This window comes from Passer domesticus, chromosome 3, assembly GCF_036417665.1.
Source record: "Passer domesticus isolate bPasDom1 chromosome 3, bPasDom1.hap1, whole genome shotgun sequence".
Taxonomy (NCBI): Eukaryota; Metazoa; Chordata; class Aves; order Passeriformes; family Passeridae; genus Passer; species Passer domesticus.
The window spans coordinates 93,875,970-93,903,121 of record NC_087476.1 but is presented as its reverse complement, the minus strand read 5'-3'; the positions used below and the strand labels follow the sequence as shown (position 1 = coordinate 93,903,121).

Sequence of the window (27,152 nt, the reverse complement as noted above, 5' to 3'; positions counted from 1 at the left end):
TAATTACAGGATTTTTTGCTATTTCTTTTTCCTGTGTAATAGGTGAAGGAAATGCTAAGATTTTATTCAGTGTTGAAGATCTTGGCTTTTCTGATGCCTTTATTCAAAGGATCAGAATTTCACCAGATCAGAGATACATGGCCATCAGCTTAAAAAGTGAAAATTCTGAAGAGGCAACCTGCATTATTATAAAACTTGGTAATCTGCCTGTAATGGAAAAAGTAATTCCAAGTATATTTAGCTTTGGTAAGTCGTTTATAAATATCCTGTGGATCACACAAGCTTTCAACACAACATTTGTTTTAGTATAAAGATAATTTTATTTTTTTTTTTAATGAAGGCAACGTGTAATCCTTATAGGTGTTGAATTTTTTTCTTATGTTTTCTTTAATGCTGCATGACTACAGGCTGTCTGATATGGATGAAAGGGACTGCTTCCTGGATACAAGTTTTCCTTCATTGTAAAAGCATTTATACACATTACAACAGTCATAATTTTTTCCATTTAATCCAATATGCTGTATTCAAAATATAGTGATGTGACTGTCATATAAAGGTCTTTTTGAGGGATATTCTGGTTGGTAAACCCTTGCAGTTACAACTGAAGTCACTGGTAGCTGTAGACAGTTAGCTTTGCTTGAAAAGTGTGGAAGTACTACCTACTAGTGAGTGTTGGCTGGAATTTTAACTGGAATCTACAATGTGGGTCACACTTCAGAGCCCAGTGAAGTCAGCCAGGCCTTGAATCAATTCTTTCACAATAGATTACAGAGCTTTACATTGCTGTTAAAAGAAGCAGAGGTAAATGGAAGTGAATGGGAAGACATTCTTATAGTCTGTTAAAGAATATAGCAAAAAGAGTATAATAGTATGTACACAGTGTTCCACATCTTGTAGATCTTGTACTTTGGATTATATTGCTAGATGTCATCAAGTATATCTAGTGCAGTAAGCAATTTGCCTGGGCAGAGCAAAAAAATAAAACTCTCTGTAAAACTTCCTTGTTAAAAAAATGAGGAGCTTCAAGAATTTAGTGTTGTGTTTCCACACTGAAGATTACACTACCTGTTGAAAAATAAACATCACATTTGCCTATGACACTTTACAACATACTTGATTTGAACATCTATCTAGGTTGATCCAGAAGAATCAGTACAGTTAAGAGACCAACATCCTGTTGCCTAAATAGGTGTGACAGATAATAAGAGTACAAAAGATGGCTATCAGAATGGTAAATTCTATCAAAGGTAAAGGTAAGGTAAAGTTGTAAAAGTAACCTGTAAAGGTAAGTCAGGTGTTAGTGAGGTAAAGCAGTAGTGCAATGAAGCACAGAGGTGCCTCAATCATGAGCAAAAGAATTAGGTCTTAAAACCTCTTGCAAAGTTTATGGGCTTGTATTGAGTGATATAAAATAGCAGGGAGACAGACAAAAGTTCCTGAAAATTTACACCTTGATTTTTGTGTAGGCTAGGTTATAGAAAAACTTGGATTTGACCTCTAAAGGCTTGTCTTCATAGTGAGTCCTCAGCCACCTGTGCACTTTGGAGCCACACTGCTGTTCAGAAAGTGAAGTGGTTGTGTTATTGTGGTGTTATGAATTCCTCGGGTTTTGTACTGAAAATTAGTATTTATGCAGAAGACACATACAGCAGCTTTTAAAAGCACATGTGTTAAACATCATTCTGTTGGCTGTAGGAGCAGCAGAGATGGCATGACTGTGGCTGGATCAGTCAGAAGAACTGCAGAATAACAAGGTTCTTGTATTTATACCTTTCTGTGTTGGTGAACATATACACAAGCATAGAAAACTGGAGAATTTTTATCTCAGCAGTACCCATGGGGCACATGCATCATCTCTTTTCTCTAAATGGCTTGTGTGCAGTCACATGCAGCAGTGGAGAGCTTATGATATCTTTATTATCTTGCTGACTCCATGTAAACCTCTTTTTCTCTGCTGTTTTAAACAACCACGTCTCCTATTTTCCTGTTACCTCCAGAACCCACACAGGGTCAACAGCTTCCTATTACAGGGCCCTGCAATATTGACCTCTGCTGTTTTTTTTTTTTGCTTTTTTTTTCAATGCATTAAGAAATTTTTGTTCTGTGGTATTCAGAGAAAACATGGAAAAACCTTTTGGCTCTTACCTCAGTCCCCACAGGATGCAGAAGTGCTGTCCTCAGTTCCATGCCACCTGCAACCCACCTTTTTCAGCACTGGGTCCAGTGTCCATGGGAGTCCCATCTTCTCTCAGTAATATCAGTAATATCATCTTCTGTCTGAATTTAATATGCATTTGTCTTTTTTTCCAGAATGGGCTGCAAATGATGTTCTGTATTACACAACTCAGAAGAACCTTAAATGCCAGAATGTATTCATGACCACTTTCACTTACCAGAAACATACTAAGTTAGTTTATACAGAACAAGATGCAAGGTAATACATACCTAAAATATAACAAGTCCTTTACATATTTTAGAGTATTTTATATGTAAAATATAACTGGTTTGGAAAACAAACTGTTCCATATCGTATTTCAAATAGTAAAATGCATTTTTGTGTTCTGCTGACAGTAGTGCCTTTTACAGCCTGAGAATGTGCTCTGTTCTCCTTTTGATATGTGATCAACAGAGATTTAACTTTCCTCTCTTACCTCATGAGTTCAGCTGAGTTTATAAATGTCAAGGTCACTCTCAGGTCAGGGTGTCCTTTAATGAATGTGTGACAGTTTCATACAGGGTAAATCAAACCGCAGATTTCATTTTGTTTTCTCTGCTATTGATGTCTGATACATCTTTTTAAAAAAATACATAAGTTCAGGCTAATCCTTGCTCTGGGTAATGGATGAGCAAAATCATTACAACATTCCAAGAGACAGAACTATTGTTGACTGAATACCCTCTCAATAACCTTTCTTTAAGCAGTGGTTTAGGAAGACAAGAAAGCTCTTTGCTAAATTGAGTGCAGAACTAGCTTTTCAGCATTACAGCACATGGTATATTTATACAGCACTGCATAAATATTTGTGATTATTCTTAATTCAAGTTACATATTCAGTAAAGAAATGCCAATTATACTTTCATCAGGAAAAAAAAAGAAAACAAACAAAAAATCTGCAATGGAGATGGAATAAATAAGATCTCTTTTTTCCAGCTGCATTTGATGCATCGTTTTGGAAAATCAAGTTGCACTGACCTGGCACTTCCCCACAGGGAAACTGTTGGCATAATTCTGAAGGTCACAGTCATTACAGTAGATCTACGAGAAACTTACTCTAAAGGTTCATGTGCTATTGCAGCTCATAGCTGAACTCCTTCATTGGAGATGGCAAGATATTATTTTCTATTGCCATTGAGCAGTTCTGTTTTGCATCTCACCAGCTCTTCTAGTTGCAATCAAATATTTTTTTAGAAACTAAAAATGTCTTGATTTTTTTTTTTAAGCTACAAAGATTAAAAAAATTGCAATATCAAGATCATAATCCTTGGAGAGAAGTGTAATATACATTTCAGCTCAACCCTCTTAGAAGCAGGGTCAGCAGAGTTGAACTCTTGGAATCTCTACTGAATGCAGTGCCACATTCTTGCCAAATTCATGGGTATTAGACAGGCAGGAGGCTGATTTTTCTTGCAAACTTTAGCTCCCCCTCTGTCCCTTTACTAAAGATGTCAAGAGGGTGCAATTAGAGAAAACAATAGTACCAAAAATATTTGAGATCCTCCACCTGCAAATAATTAAAGGCACTGAAAATACTATCTAAAGCATCCTTTTCTTCACCAGTCAAATACTCTGAATCCTAGAGAGGTCATCATTGCAGTCATGTATCTGATCTGTGTGATGCAGATTATGGTACTCAACTCTACATTTTCTTGATGGAATCTGGATCTTTGTGTTGGACAGTTTTGCTTTTAGAGACATCCAGTCTTAAGGATTCAAAATGGCAAAGAGACTGTTCTGGTCCAAGATGTGAAATTCCACTTAACTCAGATGACTGACAGAAATTTGAATCTGAATTTCAGCCTGAACTTCTTTACTATTAGCATCCATGCACTGGTTATCATTCTGCTTTCTGTTCCTAGATTTTAGAGGGATTTAAATCCAGTAGGTAGTTCCTAGTTTCTTAGTTCCAAAACCAGTGCCTAGTTTCCAGCTTTATCACTCTAATACTGTCCATCTTGCCTCATATAGGCCTCTGTGCTTTTTTTCTTTTTAAATAGTACTTTTTGTCTATTTGCTTCAGACAGATAAGTCAGTAGCACATAGACATTTTAACAATATAATTTTTTAATAGCTCTTACTTTTGTTATTGCTGTTCCGACATGATGTCATTTATTATTTTAACTATCCACTACTTTTTACTATTTTTTTTAAATAGGGTTACAAGCTCAATAAAAAGTTCTACATTTTGCCTGAATGAGCTTCCAGTCTAGCTCAATGATGCAAAAACCTGGATTTAGTTGGACAACAACTAAATAGCTTTCCTTGCAGATTTCAGGTTTCACACACAAGATTGAAGGGTTTTAAATCCCAAGGTAAATGCAGCCGAAATGGGTCTGGGAGCCAAGTAGCCTGAAATTTCTGCTTACAGTCTGCTTACAGAAATGTTGTTTTTTACTTTGCAGATAGAAGCCCATGATTCTGAAACAACTGATGTATTTTAAAATATTGATAAAATTTAAGCTTTTTCTTTTTTTTTTTTTAATGATTCCCTACAGATTCTTTGTAGACCTTTATTGCACAAAAGACAAGCATTTTCTCACTATCAACAGCAACAGCAAGACAACCTCAGAAGTTTGGCTGGTTGACTGCAGACGTCCCTTTGAGTCACCTGCTCTTGTACAAGCACGAACCACGGGGGTCCTTTACCACGTCGAGCACAGAAAGGAGCAGTTGTACATTCTTACTACATATGGAGAACCTGCAGAATATAAGGCAATTTTGACTGATAATTACATTAATAGGATTAATTTAGATACCGCTTGCAGGTCATATAGAAATAGTAATATTGGCTTTTAATTCTGTTCATCACAGCTTACTGAAATAAAGTAAGAGTGAGAGCTGCATGGATTAAAAAGACTGATAGTGCTGCATGGAGTCTCACCTGTAGGAGGCCAGTTTGATCCTAACTCCTTTGACAGCATCAAGAAATGACTGTGCTTCAACAGTCAATTCCCCTATATCAAAACTTAAGTTGGTGATCTCAGTTTGTGTAATCAAACCCACCTGCAATTGTGCTGGCCATACTGAAGCACTTACTGTATTACAATCTTCTGTAGAGTAATCTTTGAGACTTTGTCTTCTCCAAATGTTATTGCATTGCTCTTCCATTTTGCCTAAGTAAAGGGAGTTTAAAAATCTCCAGTTTTAGACAGGCAAACACTCCAAATACAAATAAGTATTTTTTGCAAGAAAAATGTAAGAGATCACCTATAAGTTTGTATCTCTCATCTGTAACTCTTAGTACATTTTAGTAATGCAAGGTTGTTTGGTTTTTTTATAGTTGATGAAGGCACCAGTAGCTTCCAGTGGCAAGGAGAACTGGCAGTTAGTTTATGCACCGGAAAAGAAAACCAAGCTAGTAGACTTTGAGATGTTCAGTGATGACTGTATTATGTTCCTGAAGAACGCTGGTCATCTTTACTTAAATGTGATTTCTTTTGTTTCACACTCAGTTCAGTCGATAAAGGTATGTTTTAGCTTGGTCTAACCAGCATAATATTTTCCCAGCTTGTTTTGTTTTGTTTTTTTGGGTTTTTTGTTTGTTTGTTTGTTTGTTTGTTTTTATAACATAATGAAAGCAAAGATAAATTCCACAAGTAAAAAGCGGTTTGGAAGCTATTAATACTGGCAATTTCATTGTTATGACTAATTGTGTTACCTGTGGCTGTTCTTCAGGATTTGATGTGGTGGCTTATTGCAGCATTTAGGAAGTTAAAGAGCAGCTGTCCTGTGAGCCAGTTCTTTCTTCAACGGGTTACAATCAAGCTCTTCACAATATAACTGACTTCTAATGTAAAACAGAACTTAGTTCCCTAAATGCTCTACTTAGTTTTACTGAGCCTTTTTTTGCTTACACTCATTGGTGTAAGCAAGGCCTCTCCCACAGGAAAAAGATTAATGTTCAGAAAACAAGTATGGACACTGTCCCATAATAAATGAGAACAGTTGATATTGCAGTAAAAATGGTGCAAAGGATTTGCTTCCATTCTCTAGTTGTTAAATACCTGTAGATTAAAAACAAAGTAACTTAAGCCAAATCCAATTTTGGAAGACCATTCAGGTGAAATATTTAATTGATTTGTTTTCCTGAAAAATACAGTCTGAACAACTCCCAAGTTTATTGCAACAAGCTGCCAATGCTGCACTCCATAAAACTGCTACAGAAAAAGGATTTTGACAAAGTACACTGTATGGTCTCCAAAATCTTCAATTTTTTAAAATGGCCATAGTTTATTTATTCAGAAAAGGCCTGCAGTTACTCAGGAGAACTTGGACTTCTGCTGCCTTTTCAGAAGCCTCTAGCAGCCTAACCCAAGTAAGTAATGGTCTGGCAGAGGGTTTGGCTATGTCCCTGCTGCTCTCAAAGAATGAATCTTGATTTCTTTCATTCTTAGCAGAGTTAAAAACCTTAAATATAATAACAGTAAGTATCTGAGGGTGAATGTGCCAGGAAAAGGGTTTTGTTCTTCACAATGGCTGGCACTAGGAACAAAGTTAAGAGGCAGGGGTTTTCAGTGGCTTAGCATTACTGAGCTAACTCACAGTAAAAGCATAATAGCTGACATGGACTTGGCTGTATAACGTGTTGAAGTAGAACTGGAAATGCAAGGAAAAATAGGATCTAAAAAATAAAACTGATGCAGAATAATTTCAAATGTTTTCTGTTTAAAAGTCTGCACTAATACCCATTTTAAACTGAATTTGAATTTATTTTTTGTTTTTAATTCGTTGTCTAACTTTATCCAATGATTTTAGGGGAAAAGTCCACCAGTCTTTCACTTCTTCACTGTTTTGTTACTGGATTTAAATGAAATACAGATTGTGCTACATACAAAGATAATTAGTTAATATCCAAAGTCTTTTACTCTCAAGGACATATTAAGCTAAATTTACAGAAGCAGTGTAAGGGTGTCACTTGAAATGCCATGTTTTTTCAGCTACCTACGTGGGCCTGTGAATTTGAATTGGAATCTCATCCTGAACATACCACCAGCACCTGCTATTTTCAGCTCTCCTCCCCAGTACACCCCCCTAAGCGTTTTGCATATTCATTTAAAGAAAATAATCTCATTGAACAAGCTGTGCAAGAGGTACCAATTATTATGAATTGTCACACTACACGTTTACTAGCTAAAAGCAAGGTAAGATTTTTCAGTCTTTTTCCCATTCCTTTTATTCTTTCCTTCCTCCCCACCCATTTAAAGAAAGTGCATTTGGCAGGGAACAGAGATTAAAAAATGTAAAGAGCAGTTGGTGCTATAGTTATTAAACAGTGGGTGTTTTCTTCAGTGCTATACAGAAGAACAAGAAAGAGTCGTGATTTTTTTTTCCATTAACCTGGGTATTCCACAGGAGATAACAGCACATGATGAGTCAAGAAGCTTAGTGTAAGTGAGAATTGCTAGTTGATGTAATGGTATTGTACTCCACATGATAAATGAAAAAGGTGCCAGCTGTTGAAAAGAACACCCCATAACCAGCTGCACAGTGCAGATCAAGAAAGTTTTAACAGCCTGAGTTTAAAAATTTGGAGATGTTAATAAAGAGTTTGTGCTATGGTAAGTGGTAAACTCTATTGTTAATAACATATATTCTTGGTGTTAAAGGGGGAAGGAAGACTTGGGTGCTTTGGTAGTTTAAAAACTCCTCAGGTGTTGCACTTAAATGAATTTATACTCTGCATCTGTAAGCCCACACAGCAGAGGTTCAGTCTCAAGCTTTATTTTTCAAGAGTGCTTTGTACACTCTAAGTGAAAAAAAATTACTGTAATCAAAAAAACACATTTTAAAATAAATAATTGAAGTTTTCATTGCCATGTGTCATTGAGATTTCTGCAATGTCCCTTATTGTAAAACTACTCCTTCTTTTTCAGGATGAAACTTTGGTGCCAATTACAGTTTTCCATAATAAGAATTCTAAAGAACTACACAGGAGACCACTTCTAGTTCATGTATATGGAGCTTATGGCATAGATTTGAACATGAGCTTTAAAGAAGAGAAGCTGATGTTAATTGAAGAGGGTTGGATATTAGCATATTGCCATGTTAGGTAAGTCAAATATAAAATGGAAATAAGATTTTATTTTACAGGATACACAGATTCTTGTTCATGTACAACTGAAGATGCAACAATTTTTTTGTGTGTGTACCTATACCTAATGATGCATATCTTCTTATATTTTTAAATTTAAGTAGTTTTTAAATTTACATCAGGGAAAAAGCCACAAGTGCACACTACATTTTCAGTTTCTTAAATCTACATGATGGCTGTATGTAACTTTTAATCTTTTCAAGTCTCATTACTTTTTGTCTCATCTTTGCTCAAGAAAAAATTCGGTTAGATGCTCAAATTGCCATGACATGTTATCTCCCTCTCCTTCTGAGAGCATTGTGTGTTAATGCTCAGTCTGAGTCTTCTGAAAGCCATTTACATTCCACAGCAGCAACTAAGCATTTAATCTGCAACCCTTGTTCTTTTATTGGCTAAATCATCTGTCTCCAGTTTAGCTACAAATCTACCAGTTTTATAAAACTGCAAGGTACAACAGGCTTCAAATTTTTCTCAGTAGCTAAGGAAGATAACAAAAGAACCACTTGACGGAGGGGAGAGAAGGGGAGGAATGAGTAATACCAGTTCAGTTGGAAATACCAGTCCCAAAACAAATTCAGCAAATATATTCAGTCTGCTGTACTCAGTGGCAAGCATTGTGCTGTTCTTCCTCACACCCCACCAAGAATCTTAAGATGCAGGTCAGTCCTATGTGAAGATGGATTTGTCATCCAAAGATGGCAGGCTAATCAAATAATCTATTTGAAACCTGAAACCAGAAGAGGAAGCTTCAGGTGGCTTAGAACCAAAATTGTGGTTGCATAGAAAGTATAAATTATTTTTATAATTCTACACTACAAAGTGTAACATTTCAAGTAGGGTTTGAAATTCACAAATTAGGGAGGAAAAAACACAAACCCAACTTTACAAGAGTCTCAGAATTTAAGCTAAGCAGAAGACAAATCCTGAGAGTCTGGTGTGGAGCTCAGAAATACTATTCTACTGTTTTTAATAAGTAGTAGTGTTAGTAATGGAAGTATTGGAAATGTTTTCAATATTTTCATAGTTTCCTGTATAAAAAGATAATATTATCTGATTTTTTTATTGCCTACAATGTCATTTCCTAAAGTGTTGCTTTTCCTGTGGATTTCAGGGCACAAGCACATGTGCCCTTCTACAGTTACTATTTTCACCAATCATCATGAGTGGATTTATTTTGCCTTCATATTTTCTCTTTTAGCCATAAAGAAGGGTAAAGGCAAAAGTAGACAAGAGTTAATTGGGAAAGCAAACTATGATGTGCCACTCTGTGGCTGCTGCTGTTCTTTTGTTATCTGAAACTATGCCATGTAATGTTTTCTGAAGAGACTCCAACTTGAATTGCATTAAATTTCAGGGGTGGAGGAGAGCAGGGCCTTAGCTGGCACAGAGATGGATGTCAGCATAATAAACTCAAAGGTCTCCATGATCTCAGGGCTTGCATCATGCTGCTGCACCAACTGGGATTTTCTCAGCCCAAACACACAGCACTGGCAGCTGCCAGTGCTGGGGGAGTTCTCGCAGGAGCCCTGTGCAACACAGATCCAGCACTGATCAGAGCCATGGTTTTACAGGTGAGCTGCTGCAAACCTTGTACAGATTATAACATTAAACTGTGTTATCTATGTTATTGTACCGCTTTCAGAATTGGAAATATTCCAGTTCAAAGCTCACTCTCCTCATTTGTTTGAGAACACCTTGACTCAGATACTCAAGGTCCTCTGTCCTATTTGCCAACTTATTTTTTTTAATGACTTCTAAGGCTCCTTTCGTAGATGTTCTAAATACAATGATGAAAACTCATCTCCCACTGACAATTGAGGAACAAGAAGAATGGGGAAATCCATTAGAAGATGAAAAATGTATGAAGTATATCAAAAGCTATTGCCCGTACCAGAATATTAAGCCACAGGTAAAACTATGATTTCTGTGCAGAATACGTCAGGCATAAAGTGTAGTGGTTTATAAGAAAACCAGAAGATCACTGAAATTTTTTAAAAACTTCCAATATAAATTATTTCAATAATAATCTTAGCAATAGCTGGAGTCACAGGTGACTACTGAAATTAACCCAATGCCTTCTCCTAAATGATATGAATTTCTAAACTTACTTTTGTTTTAGGACTTTCAGAAAGTAACAGATTATTGTATAGCAAATCTCAACATCCAAAATGCCTTCTTTTGTGGGGGAGTTTTGACATCCTACTGTGTTTTGCTGGCTTTTCTGCAGATACAGGAGGAAGTAGGTTTCCACTGGAGGTATTTTCCAGTGGAGGGTGGAGCTATTTTCCACTGATGGAAAACACGTCCACCTGAGGTGTTTTCCAATGATTTAATACCTTTCTAGAGGTATTAAATAAACACTGAAAGGGAAGAGGACCTATAGTTTGACATTGTCATCTCAAGGGAAATCTCTACTTGACAATGTGTTAGCTGTGTTGCACAGCTTCATTAAGAAAAATTCTTACTATTTAAAAACCAACCTCTGTGAAGAAAAATTGCAAAAATAAACTTCCAACTATTGTTCTAAGGTAAACTATTCCATGATTATTACTCCATTTTTCTTTTTTTACAATCATCAGCAAGCAGACAGGTATCAGACCTTTTCCAATGGGAATATGTTTTTATGACCTTTTGCAAGTAGACTATGCCCAACTGTGAAGTCATTTTTCAGACCAAAATACTTTTTGCAGTTAGAGTGATAAAACTCTTAGAAAATACTACATAATTATGTAATAGATGAGTTCTTAAATAAACCCTAACAAGTTGTATAGTAAGAGAAAAATGTGTTACTCTGTGAGAAACACCTGTTATCAAGTGTTTAACTGGTTTTGGTTTTTCATCTCAGTGCTATCCATCAGTTTTTATCACGGTGTATGAAAATGACGAACGAGTACCACTAACAGGAATTTTACAGTATGTGCAGAAACTCAGGAAGGCTGCACTAGATCATGCCAGCAGAGCGAGTAAGAAAGGTAAGGATAAGAATATCACAGATAAATGGAGTTAACTGAATCAAAATCTTAATAGTCATGTAGATTAAAGACCACAGAGATTGACTCCTCCTTAAATGAATTCAGATGCAATCCCATCCCCTATCACCAGCTCCACAGCAGACTCAGAACACTCTCTGAGATGCAAAAACAAAGACTGGAAGCTGTGAGAGGGCTCACTCTTTCTTAGGCCTCCACAAAGAGCAGTTGTTGGACAGTGCAGGGTGAACCCACACTGTCATTCCAGCTGCTGACAGGGCCAGGCTGCAGTTCTCAGCAACCCTTGGAGAAAAATCTTATTTTTGCTGCTATATAAAAACCTATTTTTCTCACTTTGCTAAAGCTGCAGGTCTTTAGTCCAAGCTAGAGTGACAAGGCCAAGGCACAGGTGCTTTTATACCTGAAACTTAACCCTAGCTTTGGGAGTTTCCAGCAAAAAGCACATTCCACCTTGACAATTTTCTTGTACCATCCAGTCTGGGGAGAGGCTTTTACCATCATTACCAAAAGGATCTTGAATAACCTTTTCTACATTTCATGATGCCCTGACTCTGAGCAGCACAACTGCAGTGGTTGAGAGGCAGTGCTGCAGTTGCTGTTGTGCTCTTTGTGCAGGAAGAAAAGAGCATGGCTTTCCAAAAAGACTCAGAGAGAACAAATATATTAAATAGATGAATACTTGCCAAATATGCAGTTATTAGAAATACAGATAATTCGTTCAGAAAGCCCCTCTACAATTCTCTTTTTCTTAAGGAATAATAGAAATTCTGTCAGGACAAGAAAGCAGAATTAGCTATTCTTAAACAATTCACATACCCACTTAATATTTTCTTTGTTCATTCAATGTAAAGTGATCATTAAGTGACCAACTTAATTGTTCCAGGAAATTGGATTCCTAATATCATCCTAGATGTCCAGGCAAATGGCAGTCATTGTGATTCATCCTGGGAGCACTCACTGCATGAGGTATGGTCCCTTTACCACACAGCTCCATAACGTGTTGCAGAGATGTGTCCCCTCAAGGAATTCTTCAGCCTGAGCAGCTGGGCAGTCATTGAATATATGTTTAAACTATAAAGAAAAACTGCTAGAGCAACTGCTGATTTTTTATATATCTATATATATATAAATTTTTAAACCCAGCAATCTTTATATATAATTATATCTATTTTTATACATATATATACTTGTACAGATATAAAAGAGAGTGACAGAGCCAGATTACTGAAATAGCCTTAAAATAGTGTTCAATTCCCACTGTAATGTGCTGGGAGCTCTGAATGAAAGGTTCCAAGTTGTGCAAAACGTCGTTCCAGCAGGAAGAGTCTTGCTCTGTAGAGTATTAAGTGCTTAAAACTGTCATACTATTTACTCCTATCTTCCTCATTGTGTAAAACATACATGATGGGTTGGATCTTTACATTTTGAAATGCATGATCTGTGCTACCAAAGCTATTACAGTTAGCTTTCAAGAATTGCACTTTATACAAGCATGTTTGTTAAACATGCTTGTATAAAAGTAAAATACTGCCAAGACCTAACATATTTTTACTGATGTCTCAGACTGTCACAGTCAGATACAAATTTTACTACTCTTAATTTTAACAAATCCTAGAAAATGTTAATTTGGTGGTTGTGGCATTTATTCCCAAGATGAATTCTTTCAGGAAAAGCTCCGTGCTGTCTTAGGACAAGGTATTTCTAAGCATTAGAATAGGAAAGGAAGATGACTAGAATAGCTGCACAAGAGCCTGAATGTTTAGAGTGCAAAGAACTTTACTTTGTAATAAAATATTTTCATTATTTTAGGTTGCAAGACACCTTGCTTTTCTGAACAGAGAACTTGAGGAAGTGTGCCATCCCCAGCATCACAGCAAATCCTGCAAATAACTCCTAAACACACTGACCACCTGAAAAGCTTTGGGTCAGATTTGGATTTGTATGGAATGCAAACACCTTCTCCAGAGGATCTCTTCTCTCGGATCCCTGCTTTATGGGCACAAGCACACAAAGCTGGGTGTGGCATTGCCTTAAAAAAAAATACAGACCAAGAACTGGATTTCTGCCCTGCCAGGCTGTGCAGAAGCAGGTGCCAGCAGAAGTGAGTTTGTCCAGCAGCTCTGTTCAGTGAGCCAGCGGAGCAGCACTACAGGAGCAGAGCTGGAGCACATAGAGCCTCACAGGAGAGCCACAGGCACTTGGCACAGGCAGCCTTCCTGTGCAAGGCATCTGTTGCAAGGTACATCTTACACAAGGCAGCAGAACTCCTCTGAAGCATCTGACATTCAAGTCTCTTACTTCCAGAACTAGTTCCCATATGTAGGTGATGGTGATTGCTGCCCTCCCTATCTGCGCAGCAGCCGTGGTGTACTGATCATGTGGTGGGACTGACCAAACTGCAGAGAAAAGCACTCTCAAGAATGGGAGTTGGAGCAGAACTGTGATCTGAATACATTAAAAATCTTGCCTACCTACCTTACCTCTTGTTATCTTACTTAGAATGGTAATCTTAAGAAGGAGGCGACAAATCCCTCAGGAGGGCAAGATCAGTGTGTCAGAAGATACCAGAGTATCTCCAGAGGGTAAAAACAAAAAGAATGGCCCCACTCAAGCAGCCTGATTCATAGCTCAGCTGCCCTCTGAGCAAGGCACAAATCTGCTGTGCATTGCTTGTTAAAAGAGATGTGTGATGCACACCTAGGGTCACATCAACCACTGCAGGTGCAGCAAATGCACAAGTGTGACATTCGGTAGGGTTGGTTCAGCTGCTTCCTCTGAACTAAAGTACACACCCCTCACCTCAGCCTTAGGGCAGGAAAAGAAATAAGAGAACACAAACATATTCTAACTCAGCCGGGAGGGGAAGAATCAACTGGAAATGGAGTTATGAGTGTGGAATTAGATATTAGCTACATTTTGTTCTTTTTCTTACTCACTTTGAAGATAATCAGAGTTACTAGATTTGAGAGAAGAGGTGAGACATCACAACAATATACACTAGTCCTGCTTGTGTTCACCTGTTTCAGCAAATATAGGGCCACCCCTTTGGAAAAATTTCTACAAATCCGCAGACTTTAAAAAGTTACAGTGTACTGCCACAGGCTTGGGATTCCACAGGAGCACTTACAGGCCAGCAACCTCCAGGGTCAGCACCCAGAAAGCAACTGTTCCCTCTCCTCCCAAAAATACGTGCTTAAACAGGACAGTTTTCAGAACAGGTTTACTTTTCTTCTCCACAGATCTTAAGGGGAAGTTGATACCATTCTTTTTCCTTTTCATCACAAATACAGATACAAGACAATTATGTATCTGATCTTTCAGGACATTTATTTTGTACACAAATAACATTTTAAAAGCTGAAGAAAATTGAGTATTTTTAGCATTTCCCTGAAGCTACTATCTTCTAAATTAACATGAAAGCATGGGTATTCTACTCCTCTACTTAACAGTTCATGTAGAGTAAATTGAGGGCCTTGGAATAACAAGCTTTTTCTGCCACAAAACACTTCCCTTGAAAAGCTTCCATAGTATGAACAGGCTTTGCTGTTTTATATTCAAGGACCAGGCCTTCTCCCATTTCAGTTTTAATTAGTTTGGTATTGACCACTTTACCAGCATTGCTAAAATGAGTACTGAGCCTTATTACAGCTTCAGAGGGAAGGTTAGGAACTATGGCCTGCAGGTCTGTTGTCGACTCCTGGCCGAAGTTGAGCACCATCATGAAGACTCTGTCTAACCCATCCAGCTCCCTCACGTACACAAAGACGTTGCTGTCATTCCAGATGAGGCACATCCAGCCTCGATTCATGGGGAGCTCACTGTTCCGCAGCGAGGTCAGCGCTCTGTACACACTCAGGGTTGAGTTGGACCAGGTGCTCTGGGCCTGCAACAGTCAGCACCAACAGGGTCAGTTCTTGGCACTGCAGGGATACAGCTCCCTTCTCCCACCCACTCAGGCTGCTGAGAACGCGCCTATCGGAATTCCGTGCTCACAATTATCCCTCTTCAAATCTGTCTGCAAATTTCACTGAAAATCTGCTTTTCCTCGTGCACTTCCTTGGCACGTGTGGAGTAGCAGACACAGAGTTTATTAAGCACAACAGTTCCCCAGCACTAATGCAATTGCTTCCTCCCACAGCTTCCTTTCAGTACTGTTGATTCAGGAGAAAGCCACAGCCATTCAATGCTTGACACTGAATCTTTTTCATTGAGTCCAGTCTACTGCAGTCACAGGGTTTATTTCTGCTTTATATTTCTGCTGTCTTAGGGGTTTTTTCTGCCTTCAATTTTGGTCAGCACTGTAGGTCAGCAAAATCTGTTTGATTCACTGCTCTACTTATGTTAGAGTTGGTCTATGTCAAGTTCTTGTTACAAAACCAGTTCTTTCTATTGCAATAGAACTGGGGGAAAAGAGACCAGTTTTCAATTTAACATCAAAAGGATTAAAAGGATGTTAAAGAGCCAAATTGCAACATCAACATCATAATTGTAGTTACTCTACTTAAATTAATAGAGATGAAGTAGCTCCTTGTTGTGCAAGGACTTCCTTTTCTAATACAACTTGTGAGGATTCAGCACTTTTTTTTCCCCTTGAGTTTGTTCCTGCTACCAATGGCTCACTACCAAAAGGAAGCCAGAGCAAAGTAGATACATTAAAATGTTTAGACCATTGAGACCATTAGTTTGTCACACATGTAGATACCTACTTCCACATTTACACTTTGGTAGTCGGAGTTAACAGGTAACCAGCTGCTGTTGCCTTCAGTAAAACCAGCATTAACTTTTCCATCCCACTGCATGGGGGATTTCTCTGGGAGGGTTGCCTAGAAAATAAAAGTGGTGTTTAGCATATTAAAAATTATTCTTTGAATAGCATGTTCTCACATCTCCCAGATTATCTCCCTTTCAGTATTGCTTTCTTTGGTTTAAGTTAAAAATAATGAGGATGTAATTGTGGTCCAAATCTAAGGAGAAAATGAGAATGAAGACAGTTCCTGAAATGGAGGGCGGGTATAATCTCAGATACAGCATTGCTGGGTAAAATGTGGGATTCCCAAATGACTTTTACTAGAGTTGTCATCCTCTGCAACAGATGGTTGGATAAAAGTTTACTGATGACAGCCAGGATATTCTGATAAATATCTAGGCATGCAGAGAGTGAATATGTGAGGTAATGAGTCCTTAGAAGAGATGTCATTAAAATAACAGTAAACAACAAGTAATTGCTGTTCAGTGTCTGTTATTTTCTAAGTATTGCACTTTTCACCCCAGAACTCTTCAAGCTTACATTTGCAAGGGGTACAATTTTGACAGGACTGTTTGTGTTAGAAAGGTAAAATTATTATTTCCAAGTGCAAAACTATTGAAAACTGGCTTTTAGCTGATTAAAAATGTCGATGTAAAAAAAGTCTGAAGTTCTCATTTTAAAGAATTCAGAAAAATTCTGAAAAAGCTTCCTCATTGTTACTGAAGAGCTGCCAAAAGATCTGACACTTAAATTTAATGATATAAGAGGGCATAAAATATTTTGCACATACTTTGAGTGTTTGTTTTCCATGAAAACTGTTTTTCATATAAAGGACACTTTTCAATACAAGCTGTCAGAGCATCAGCCTAACAAAAGAAATTGTCACTTTGCTTTGTGACATTATAAATAATGGGTTTCTCCTTTTTAGCATATTCTGAAAAGCAGGGAAAAAAATCCTAAGTTTTCAACACTGGTAACACTGCCTCTCATCTTTACCTCTTTCAGTGTCTCCTGAAGTGTTTGAAATGCTGGGACTAAAGCCTATATCATCCTGAGCAAATACTCTCCCATTTTCTTAAGACGCCCATTAATCAGGGAGCCTTCCTCTCCAGCCTGAGTGAAGGGTGGGTTTGCATTTGTTCCAAAGCCCTGAGCCACAGGGTAGCCACTAAAAGAGAGTGAACCCTGAGGAGCTCAGGGTGAGCCACTTTCCTTAAGAGAATCACTCTGTCAGCAGTAATCAGCAGCAGCAAGAAAATGCAGGAGATACTTTGACCTAGGGTTTTCTCAGAGGAAATGAGATTTCCTTTTAAATCAGAGAATCATTTCCCCACATCGGAATCAGACAAGGCTGGAGATGATCCTGTGCTTTAAGTACCTCTTTCCCTTTGACAGAAAGGCAGCCAATGCCATTTCTAACATCGCCGGCAGCTGCCTCATTCCCTAACAGAGGCTTTCCACAGGAAAAGCAGCATCTGCCATAGGACCATGTCCTTACAGTGCTCAAATACGGTCAGGAGAGGCAGAGATGAGTTGTTCCCTTTTGGGACAGACTATGCATGATGACCAAAAGCCACCTCTGCTTGCCACTAGGCAGCCCCCACTTCTTGCAGGTCCCTTTTTCTGAGCGTGGGCACGCTCATGACAGCTGTGGCTTGGACAGAATCAGAACCGTGATTTCCTTTAAAAAACAGCCAGGAAATAATGGGCTCTGGCATCATGACGTGGGCACTTCCATGGGAGGAAGGAGACGGCTCAGTTATCTTCCCTCATATGTCTGCAGCACACCTCTCCTAACCCCTGGCCAGGCCCAGTGCTGGCACTTGCTGTCCTTTCTGCTGAAGCAACACTGCTGGAAACCATGCAAGACTGATCCGGAGAAGGACAGAAATCTGCATCCATAACTGAAGTTTACCAGTTCAGACACACATAAAGGCCTTGGTTCTGGTCTCTAGCCTGGCCATTTCCACAAGCTGTACAGAGATTTGCCATAAGGAACATGGAAAACCATTTAAGGAGTGAGAAAGACTGGGTTTGGTTAGCAAAACAAAAGTTCTTGCATTTTTGAATGTTCTGTCACTTGGAACTAAACAACAACAGGACCATTGTCTACATGCTCTTCACTTACATTTTCTGATGCAATGTTCTCCATGCCTATTTCTTCACCATAGTAAGTTACAGGAGTGCCAGGGAGGGTTAAAAGCAGCATGTTCATGACATTGATGTACTCCTTCCCAATCCGAGTTGAAATCCGAGCAGCATTAGGGCTTCCAACCTGAAGAAAACACCATTCTGTTAGACACACATTATAAAATTTCATGCATATGTGAAATTGATTAACTAATTTGACAAGGTAGTAAATGTTTTGGGGTTTTTTCTTTCCCTTCCAGGCCTGTGAGGTCCATTATCTTTATTTTGATGCCATTACAAATTTCTGTCCCAAAAAACTAAATACACAGAAGTCCTTCCAGCAGCACATGAGGCAGAAGTAAGGAAGAGATGACAAATAACTCTCCCTGCATACAGTTCTCTGCTATTTTCTCTGCTGTGCGAGGACTGCTCTGCTTGCTTTGAAAAGATCCTTTGCACATTCCAAACATGCTTCCTAGGAAAATGAGGAGCAATGTTTTAAGTTAACTGCTCTCCACTGCCTGCTCTTCTCTGCCCTGGCCCCGGGCAAGTTCCAGAATCCATTGCAGTGAGTCAGTTTATGGTCAAAGATAATTATCCCAGTTCCATTCTCACTGGTGGTTTAGCCACTGGAGACACTGAGGGAGAGGCATGATCATAAATTCCCTTCTGTCATCCTTGCAAGGGGAGTGGAACTTTTACTGAAGGGCAGGAAAGCTGGACAGTGCCAAGGACTCCAACTACAGCAGCAGAGAGTTTTCACAAGGACAGGCTGCTGCTGATCCCACTGAAATCTGTGTGTGTGTGTGGCTTCTGTCACCTACAGGAACAAGCCCTTCCTATGAGAGTTGGTCTAGAATTCTTACTGCCCAATTTGGCCATTTTCCTGCAGGCATGTTTTTCATCCACGAGCTGACAGCTTCAAAAATACTGTTGCCTGATAGATATTTCATGTTAATTAGGTTGAAATTGAAGGGAAAATCTGCTTCTTGGATAAAAGTCGTTCCATAATACATCATTGTTGCTTCAATATCTTCCTTTTCATCATCATCAGAACCCATAAATCTACAAAGAAGTACACAAATAGCTTTTTTGGTTCATTTTTGGTTACACAGAACAGAAATAAAGCTAGAAATAGTTGGACACAGAGCATTAAGAATTATGGTCACTTCCCCCTCCCCTTCAAAAGAAGATTAATACAGAGAAACAATACTTTGTAAGGCAGACAAGGAATCAAGGAGAAGTACTTCTTGGAAATTGCTGGAGGAAAATCTACAAGAATCAACACAAGGCTAAAGTATCTGACTGAGGTTTTATCTTTCTGTATCTATGTCCACATGCACCATTGCAGCAATTTCCATGCTTTCCTTCACAGAAGAGGACCTGTGGGTCCCTCAAGCTGACCAGGAGCCATCCATGTGCCCTTGCAGGCAGCTCATGGCATCCTGGGCTGCACTAGGAGGAGTGCTGCCACAAGTGAGGGTGGCAATCCTTCCTCTTCAGTCTGCCACTAAGGCCATTGGGGACTGAAACATCTCTCCCAGGAGGAAAGACTGCAGTCTGGGGCTGTGGGGCTGTTCAGCCTGGGGAAGGGAAGCCTCAGGGGGATCTCATCCATGTTTTTAAGGGAGGGTGCAAGGGTGACAGAGCCAGGCTCTTTTCAGTGGTGCCCAGTGCCAGGGCCAGAGGCAATGGGCACAACCTGAAACACAGGACAGGTGTTTCCCCAGGAACACCAGGAAACCCCCACCAGTCAGGGCGACTGAGCCCTGGCACTGCTTTTTCAGGGAGGTTGTAGAGTCTCCATTACTGGAAATGCTCAAAAACCATCTGGACAAGCTCCTGGGCAACTGGCTCCAGGTGGCCCTAAAAATCAGGGAGTTTGGAGCAGAGAACTTCAGGAGGTCCTTTCCAAATTCAACCTTTGTGTGATTTTAACGTTCTTTGTGTGTTTCACTTGAACTGCACTATTAAAACTAAAGAATAAATCAGTCACAGGGTTGATAAATTAGTGTCTTTGTGATTAGAATGTTTTCCTTTTCTGCTCTACCTTTATACAGTCCACAGATGGAGCAGAGCTAACAGGGCCAATTCCTTTCTGCATACACTGGGGAAGAGACAGTACGGCCTCTGCACTGCTATCTGCACTGGAGGATTTGCATTTCTGTGGCATATTATGTTAGTAAAAGAACATTTTCTTGCTAGCAAGAGGGAGATGAATACTAGAAAACACTGCCAGCTGTGCTGGTTACCTGTATCTGCCAGGCTCTCTGCTGAACTCATTCATGGTGTGACGGAAGCTGCGGATGATGTCATGCAGACCAACTTGTGTGGTGGTGTAGTCATGGTACAGCTGGGAATAGGCTGTGATATTCTCCTTAAAGCAAGGTATAGTACTTCACATTAGTTAATGAATGTTCTAGGTTTCAGAATTCTCCAAATTCTCCCCGTTCTTTCCTGAGACAGTGCACCAGTTCATGAATTTTTACTGCAATGAGTTCATCATGCTAACACTAACAGCACAGAGCTGAACTGCTCTTGAGGAACTCCGGAGTAGCACAGGACTGGTAATTTTGGATCCCATCCTTCAGCAGGGAAAGCCCACCCACAGCACCAACCAAGAGAGCCCATCTGGAGCAGCGAGCACAGCAGGTGCTGTGGCCCCAGACCAGGCTGCAAAGATGGACAGTGCCCTGACACAGTAACACAACACCACCACCTTGGAGCTGGCCAGCTGTCTGTGATCCCCAGCTCCACAGGAGAACAGTCTCTTAGTGCTGGCACTACCTGGCAACATCACCAAGTTCACTATCAGAGCAAAAGCAAGTGACATAAACAACAGGGAAGGTGTCTGGTCACCTCTCAGTGTGACACATGGCCTATACCAGTGGTTTTTAGTTATGCTCCAGTTCTTACTGGGGCTTCTTGGAGGTGAGTGCTCTTTGTGCAGAGTGCCCGGGACCCACCCACCTTCCAAGGCTGACCTGATTTTCCTACAGCCACAACTAAGACCCAAAAGAGTCAAAGCAGGCACTCTTGTCCCCGTAGGAAAAGCAGGAAAGAAAGCAAAGACAGAATATAAACATTACTCCATTCTGAGACTTGTTCACTGGAGGCTCATCTCGGAGATGTGTTGCTTCTAAGAGAAATTTAACAGCGCCAAAACTAAATCCATCAACTCCTTTGCCGAGCCAAAATTTTATAATATCCTAGATAAAAGCAAAAATTGAAAAGTCTGAGTGAGCCCACCCCATTTAAAACAGTGTATTCTTAAAAAGAAAACTAATTGTGTAAGGAGGTGTTAATACAGAACAATTCATTTCTTGATTTGTGCTTCGAATTTTTCAAGAAGCTAAAGTGAATCATGTTGATCTAAGGTCAAATTAATAGCTAAATAACGTATATCTCACTATTTCATTCATACAAAAAAAAAGAAAAAAAAAGACTGGTCTCTAACTTCTCCCATAATTCAGGAGACCAAAGCCAGGGCACGACTCACTAAAAGCAGTTTCTAATCTCATCCATCAACACAACTGGGCTCATGCTAAGTGATGTCGTTGATGAGCACTCTCATGGCTGCACACAGTTAGAACACATTGATTCAAATATGCAGGAACATGTTGTTCTGCACAAACTTTGTGCCACCAATTTTCTTTTACACAATAGCGCTCTTAAAACATTTGTTCTCTCTTATTTGACTGATGCAATTTTAAAAAAAAAATTTCAGACTTATTTGTTGATTTGCAGGAACATAAGAAATTATCATAAGAAATTACAAATGCTATTGATTTGAAATTTCACTGTCAAATTCAAATGTTAGTCACTATTAATAAAATTATATCCTACTTCACCAGCTACATTACTACAGTTTTAATTGCCTCAGTTTTGACAAAAATTCCAAAGTTCAGTCCCTCTTGAGTGGTTTTTGCAAATGTCCTTTTAGTTGTGATATTTGTCTTCGTCTGAGGAAAAAAAAAATTTTAATATATATTTTTTAAAGTCTCTTGACTTGCCTTTTTAAAACATATGAAGTACATTTGTCTGAACACGCTGGAGCAGAATTAGTACCCACTCAAGCTGTACAGATTTTAGTTTGGCAAATAAAGACTGCCTCACTGAGCTGCACTTCCTCGTAGCGCCATTCTGAAAGCAGCAGCTCTCAATACTGTGTCTGTCCAACACTGAATCTACCCAAAAATGTTCATGCTTCTACCTGTGCTCAGCACAGAAGCAAACAGGGTAACAGGGTATCAGCACTGCAAACATCAGGCACTGATGTGGTTCTCACTGGCACCAATCTATTTACACATGAAAGCCACAACTTGCTGGTTGCCGAGTTTGGCTGCTCTTGGGTGCCCTTGTGCTGCTGAGCCAAAGACTTAAGCTTCTCTGCAGAAGTCCATTTGCTTCCTGCTCAGTCTTCCTAACTCTCTGGAACGGGATTTTGAATTAAAATACTAGACAAAAATTATTCTTTAACATGATCTTCATACACATTTACCAAAGGTTGGTGTTACCAGGACAAACTTCCCAACTTCCATGTATTCTTTTTGGTTTGGTTGTTTGGGGGTTTTTTTGGGTGTTTTGTTTTTTTGGATTTTTTTTTTTTTTTTTTTTTTTTTTTTTTGCACAGGAAATGCAGCATCTCTTTGCTACTGGAGTTTCACTAGTCCAGGTATCATTTTGTTTCTCCAAGCTCATGCAGCACCCACGTGCTGAGGGCAGAGGCCCCGCAGAGTCCATCCCAGGAGGGCTGGGCAGCTGTGAAGAGCAGCACCCACGAAATGCACCACAATTCAACAGAACAAAGTGGCAAACCTTATGGATTCAATTAAACATATGAAGTAGCTGTACTACCTGCTGAGGGATAACTTACAGAAAGGGGAAAAAGAAGCAGCAGTTGTCAGGCTCCCCATATTCAGGCCTACATCCCCATATTTTAATGAATTCCATTTTGTCTGCTAGGAAACAGTGCAGACAGGAATGAGATTCCATCGGAGCAGCACCATCACCACGGCTCTCACGGTGAAAACACTCATTTCCTGCTGCAAAGTCATCAGACATGTGGACAGATCGAAACTCACTATCTCCCCCTTATCAACAAGCCCAGGCATTCCTTGTAATTCAAATCAGCATTGCCTCTGCTTACCCAAAATGCAAATATCTCTCTGCTAAACAAGGTGCCATCCCTCCATTCCACTGACTAATTAACAACTCTTAGTATCAACAGAGGTAAAAAACTTCTCTGCACTTGACTTCCACAGGGCTTCAGTGCAAGAGCTGCTGTGCTGTGGCTCAGCACCAGTGGCTTTCATACTTACATGGATTTCTTGCTGGACAGCAGGGTTGCGAAAATTTAAGTCTGGCTGTTCCTTCCCAAACTGATGGAAATAGCATTGTTTTCTCACCTCGTCAAACTGCCAGCTGGAATTCCCAAAGACACTCACCTGCTCAGCCAAGGGAGAGAGACAATCAGAACTACTAACTTAAACATTTCCTCCTATGCATACATTAAAATGTGGGGCATTACAAGCAAAAAATAAACCACAAAATGCCTAATCAGTGGACTATATTTTGAACAGATTTTGGCACTTATTATTTTAGTTTCTTTTTGCCACTAATTGCTCTTCCTTTAGTTGTGCTTTGCCACAGGTATTTCTTGTTCAGTGTTGTAGATTTTGAAGATTTTTTATTACGTTAACTTTCACTGGGAATTATCTGAAATAGAGGGTAAAACATGGGTGGGAACATTTAGTTTGGAATTACTTCTCCTAAAAAGTAAAGCTATTTTAAATAAGTTGACTTTAGAGCTTTCTGGAATTTAGTACTATCACTTTGAAGGGCCAACAACAGTCAGCAAGTTAAAAATGTTGAACTTTATCACCATCTCTCTAATAAAATATTCCAAAAGCTACTATAATTCTTAAGACTCTTAAGTATAAAGAGAAATTATACAAATTGCTACAAAGTATCAATTCCACCTGGAGTTTTTAGTATATACAAGTTCCTAATCATGCACCCACTGGTTCAAATCTAAAATAAATCTATTTGAAACAGGCAACACACTTTCTGGCCTGATCACTTTCCAGAAAAAATGACAATAGCCAAGATCACATTGTTTTGTTTCCTTCCCCACCAACTATGATTTCGGAGTACCTGTCAGGCAGTTTCTAGAACAGAATACACAGAAGGGGGCATGTGTGAACAACTTGGGCACAACCTTTTTTTTGTGCGTGTGTGTTTGTTTAATGAACAAAGATTTAATACTGAGGTGAAGAAACAAAAGTAATTTTTAAAATTCCACTTTAAGTAAGAACTTTTCAAGTGACCCCCCAACCTGGTTTAAATCTTAATCTGCACTAACTCATGTAGTAACATCAGTTTGTACCTCTCACCAGTCACTTACGACCCCGTGAACACTGGGACAATCATGTTACAGCTGACTTTGCTCTGTGGCATCCAGCTTGGGATGTGTGCGTGTCCCTTGCCGTGTTTACCCAGTTGTTGGGAGGGATGAGTGAGCCAGCAGCCTGCCTGCAGTCCTGCCAGATGTAGTAGTCTGTGTACTTCCCAGTCCGATTGCGGCTCAGCTGAAACCACCGGTGTTTGTCACTTGTGTGGTTTGGTATTAAATCCATTATCACCTTTAGCCCTTCAAAATAAAAACAAAAACATAAAAAACCCATCAACCCTCCCCCTGCATTACAATATTACATTTAGCCTTTTAAGACAACGTTCATATTTTTTCCAAAATCAGTATCAGAGGTATTTGGGCTTCTTCCATGCCAGAGGTCTGGTGAAGGAGAGGGGCACGAAAACCCCACAAAAAGTACCAGACTGCCAAAACAGTTAGAGTTGACTGGTGTTTGCAAGTAGCTGGAACACAGCTTGGGAGGGAAAGAAGAGTGAAGAGAACAATCAAAACAGATTTCTGCTGTTCTGAACCACTTATGAACCACTTTCACTAACTCTGACTTCAACATCTGTCTCGCACCTCCCAGGTGAGAGAGGCACTTCACCAGTCTAGCATCAATGATCACACATTCTTCATCACCCTTCCTAAAGAACAGATATTTTATTGAAACCTCAGATATTTTCAGACTCGCAAACCGTTTTCTGTCCAGCCCAGCAGCTGTAAGAAGAAACACCTGAGCAAACATTTGGTCTGAGGCATAAAAGCACCAAAGCAAGGATGCAAGGGCAGGAAAGAAGCGTGTGTTCCCTCATGTTCAGTCAGACAGAACTGCATCTCAGCTCGATCCCAGCCTTCCAATGCCCGTAAGACAGGCAGCAGGGAGCAGGGATGGCTGCCAGCCCACCACCCACAAACACCCTCCTTGCAGAGGACATGCAGCTGCCCTGTGCTGCTGCTGTAGCTCCCTGTGCCCTCTGTCCTGCTTTCAGCACTGCCCCAGAGCCAAAGGGCAGGAGACAGCAATCACAGAGCTCACACTGCTGTGGAGCTGCCTTGTACACTTTGCTGGCATCTGTTCCTGCTCAATGCCACCACAGGGGACTGCCAGGAGCACAGACTGGAGTCCCTGTAAGGTCCATCTTTTTAACAGAGTTACTTTGATGGAGGTGCAGCTTACCTTTGTCATGTATGGCTGCAATCAGATTCTCAAAATCTGTCATTGATCCAAAAATAGGATCAATGTCATAGAAGTCTTCAGCTCCATATCCAAGGTCTTTTAAAGGGGACTTAAAGAAAGAGGTGATCCAGATGGTTTTTATATTCAAATATGTAATATGGTCCAGTTTTTCTTGGATACCTATTTAAAAAGAAAAGGACATCATCTGTTCAGAAAAGACAAAAGATTTTTGTTTGTACAGGGGTCCCTTTATCTTCCTGACATGTTACTATAGTATGCAACTACAGAAACAGTTTCTGCCAGTACTGCACAGTGTGGCTATCACTTCTTGTTTAGAAATGCATTGTCCATTTTGGTGTTGAGCCTTCCCTTTCTGCAGGGCACTCTCAGCTCAGCTACTGACAAGTGGCATTGCTTCCTTGCTATCAGGTGTCCCATCTCCACGCATTTTTACCAGCTGATTATACCTAGACCATGAAGAAAACAAGAAATAACACATCTTTCTCCCCTCTTCATCAGTTTTAGTTTTCCTTAGGAGGAGCAGCCACCAAACATGACCAGGTGCTCAGCACCACTCATCCTCCTGACTGGACTCAGTTTTCTGGAGGTATCTGACTCTGGCAGCAGCTGTGCTGCTGCTTGCTCTCAGCACCATCTCTCAACTTCCTTTCTAATTCCACACTTAGACTTGACTAAAGCAAACAGCTCCTGGATTTAGTCACAACAATGTGAGTTGCTATTAACGTTGCCTGACATCTTCTCTTACTTCTCTCCATTAAGGTGGCTTTGTCTATTGGACTTTACTTTTCCACTGGCTTTGCTTTTCACATACACTCACACACACACAGCTGTCACACAGCAAGAATGAAAACTGACCCACCTTTCAGATCCCCATTCCCATCCATGTTGCTGTCCCTGAAGGAGCGAGGGTAGATCTGATAAATAGGACTGGCCTGCCACCAGTCAAGGCACTTTGGAGAGAGAGCAATGATGGCAATGGTAGCGCACACAAGCACAACAGAACCAGCAATTACGAGCCAGAAGAGGATCTCCCTGGTGACTCTGTAGCAGGCTTGGCTGGAGAACTGCAGCAGGACCTCCTTTGGCATCCCAGCATAAGGCTTCAACACTGTCTCCTCCACAGCCACTGAGTCCACATCAACACTGCACGTTTTTGGCATTTCTTCTTGGCTACTGGTGGCCGTTTCCTTGTCCTCAAAATCCTCATTTTGAACAAATCCATTGTTCTGCACACCTCCCTTCTCACTCAGCTCCATAGGTAAGCTCCTGGCTTCCACCTCAACTGCTTTACTTGACAGTTCTTGTCCTGGAGCCTCTGGCCACAGCACCTTTGTTCAGTGAAATGTGAAGCAGTGCAATTAGC

At 39.9% G+C, this 27,152-nt stretch overlaps 2 protein-coding genes across 11 annotated transcripts in view; one reads left to right on the top strand and one right to left on the bottom strand.

Annotated features, from left to right (window-relative positions):
• PREPL (prolyl endopeptidase like) overlaps positions 1-16,517 on the top strand; it is a 21,442-nt gene extending 4,925 nt beyond the window's left edge. For 9 of the 10 annotated variants that reach the window (XM_064414423.1, XM_064414422.1, XM_064414425.1 and 6 more), the window contains 11 exons: positions 43-246; positions 2,311-2,434; positions 4,714-4,930; positions 5,499-5,684; positions 7,156-7,359; positions 8,092-8,267; positions 9,664-9,880; positions 10,069-10,218; positions 11,155-11,281; positions 12,183-12,265; positions 13,109-16,517. In XM_064414423.1, the coding sequence (XP_064270493.1) occupies positions 43-246; positions 2,311-2,434; positions 4,714-4,930; positions 5,499-5,684; positions 7,156-7,359; positions 8,092-8,267; positions 9,664-9,880; positions 10,069-10,218; positions 11,155-11,281; positions 12,183-12,265; positions 13,109-13,189 (1,769 nt within the window). In that variant the 3' untranslated portion in view covers positions 13,190-16,517. The remainder of the gene's footprint in view (positions 1-42; positions 247-2,310; positions 2,435-4,713; positions 4,931-5,498; positions 5,685-7,155; positions 7,360-8,091; positions 8,268-9,663; positions 9,881-10,068; positions 10,219-11,154; positions 11,282-12,182; positions 12,266-13,108) is intronic. The other variant, XM_064414426.1, reaches the window with a different exon arrangement.
• On the bottom strand, positions 13,142-27,152 carry SLC3A1 (solute carrier family 3 member 1). The gene is made up of 10 exons (XM_064414433.1): positions 26,649-27,152; positions 25,769-25,948; positions 24,674-24,828; positions 23,498-23,623; positions 21,266-21,385; positions 20,429-20,553; positions 19,043-19,241; positions 18,175-18,321; positions 16,006-16,122; positions 13,142-15,182 (listed from the first exon to the last, which is right to left on the bottom strand). Exons 1-10 carry the CDS (start codon positions 27,043-27,045, stop codon positions 14,742-14,744), a joined length of 2,007 nt encoding a protein of 668 aa, XP_064270503.1. The 5' UTR covers positions 27,046-27,152; the 3' UTR covers positions 13,142-14,741.

Coding starts and splice junctions, on each gene's coding strand:
- SLC3A1 (XM_064414433.1), bottom strand. CDS start 27,045: ATGGAGCTGAGTGAGAAGGGAGGTGTGCAGAACAATGGATTTGTTCAA. Junction 16,123..18,174: donor AGAACATTGCATCAGAAAAT/GTAAGTGAAGAG, acceptor TTTATTTTCTAG/GCAACCCTCCCAGAGAAATC. Junction 15,183..16,005: donor ACCAAAGTGTAAATGTGGAA/GTAGGTATCTAC, acceptor TGACTGTTGCAG/GCCCAGAGCACCTGGTCCAA.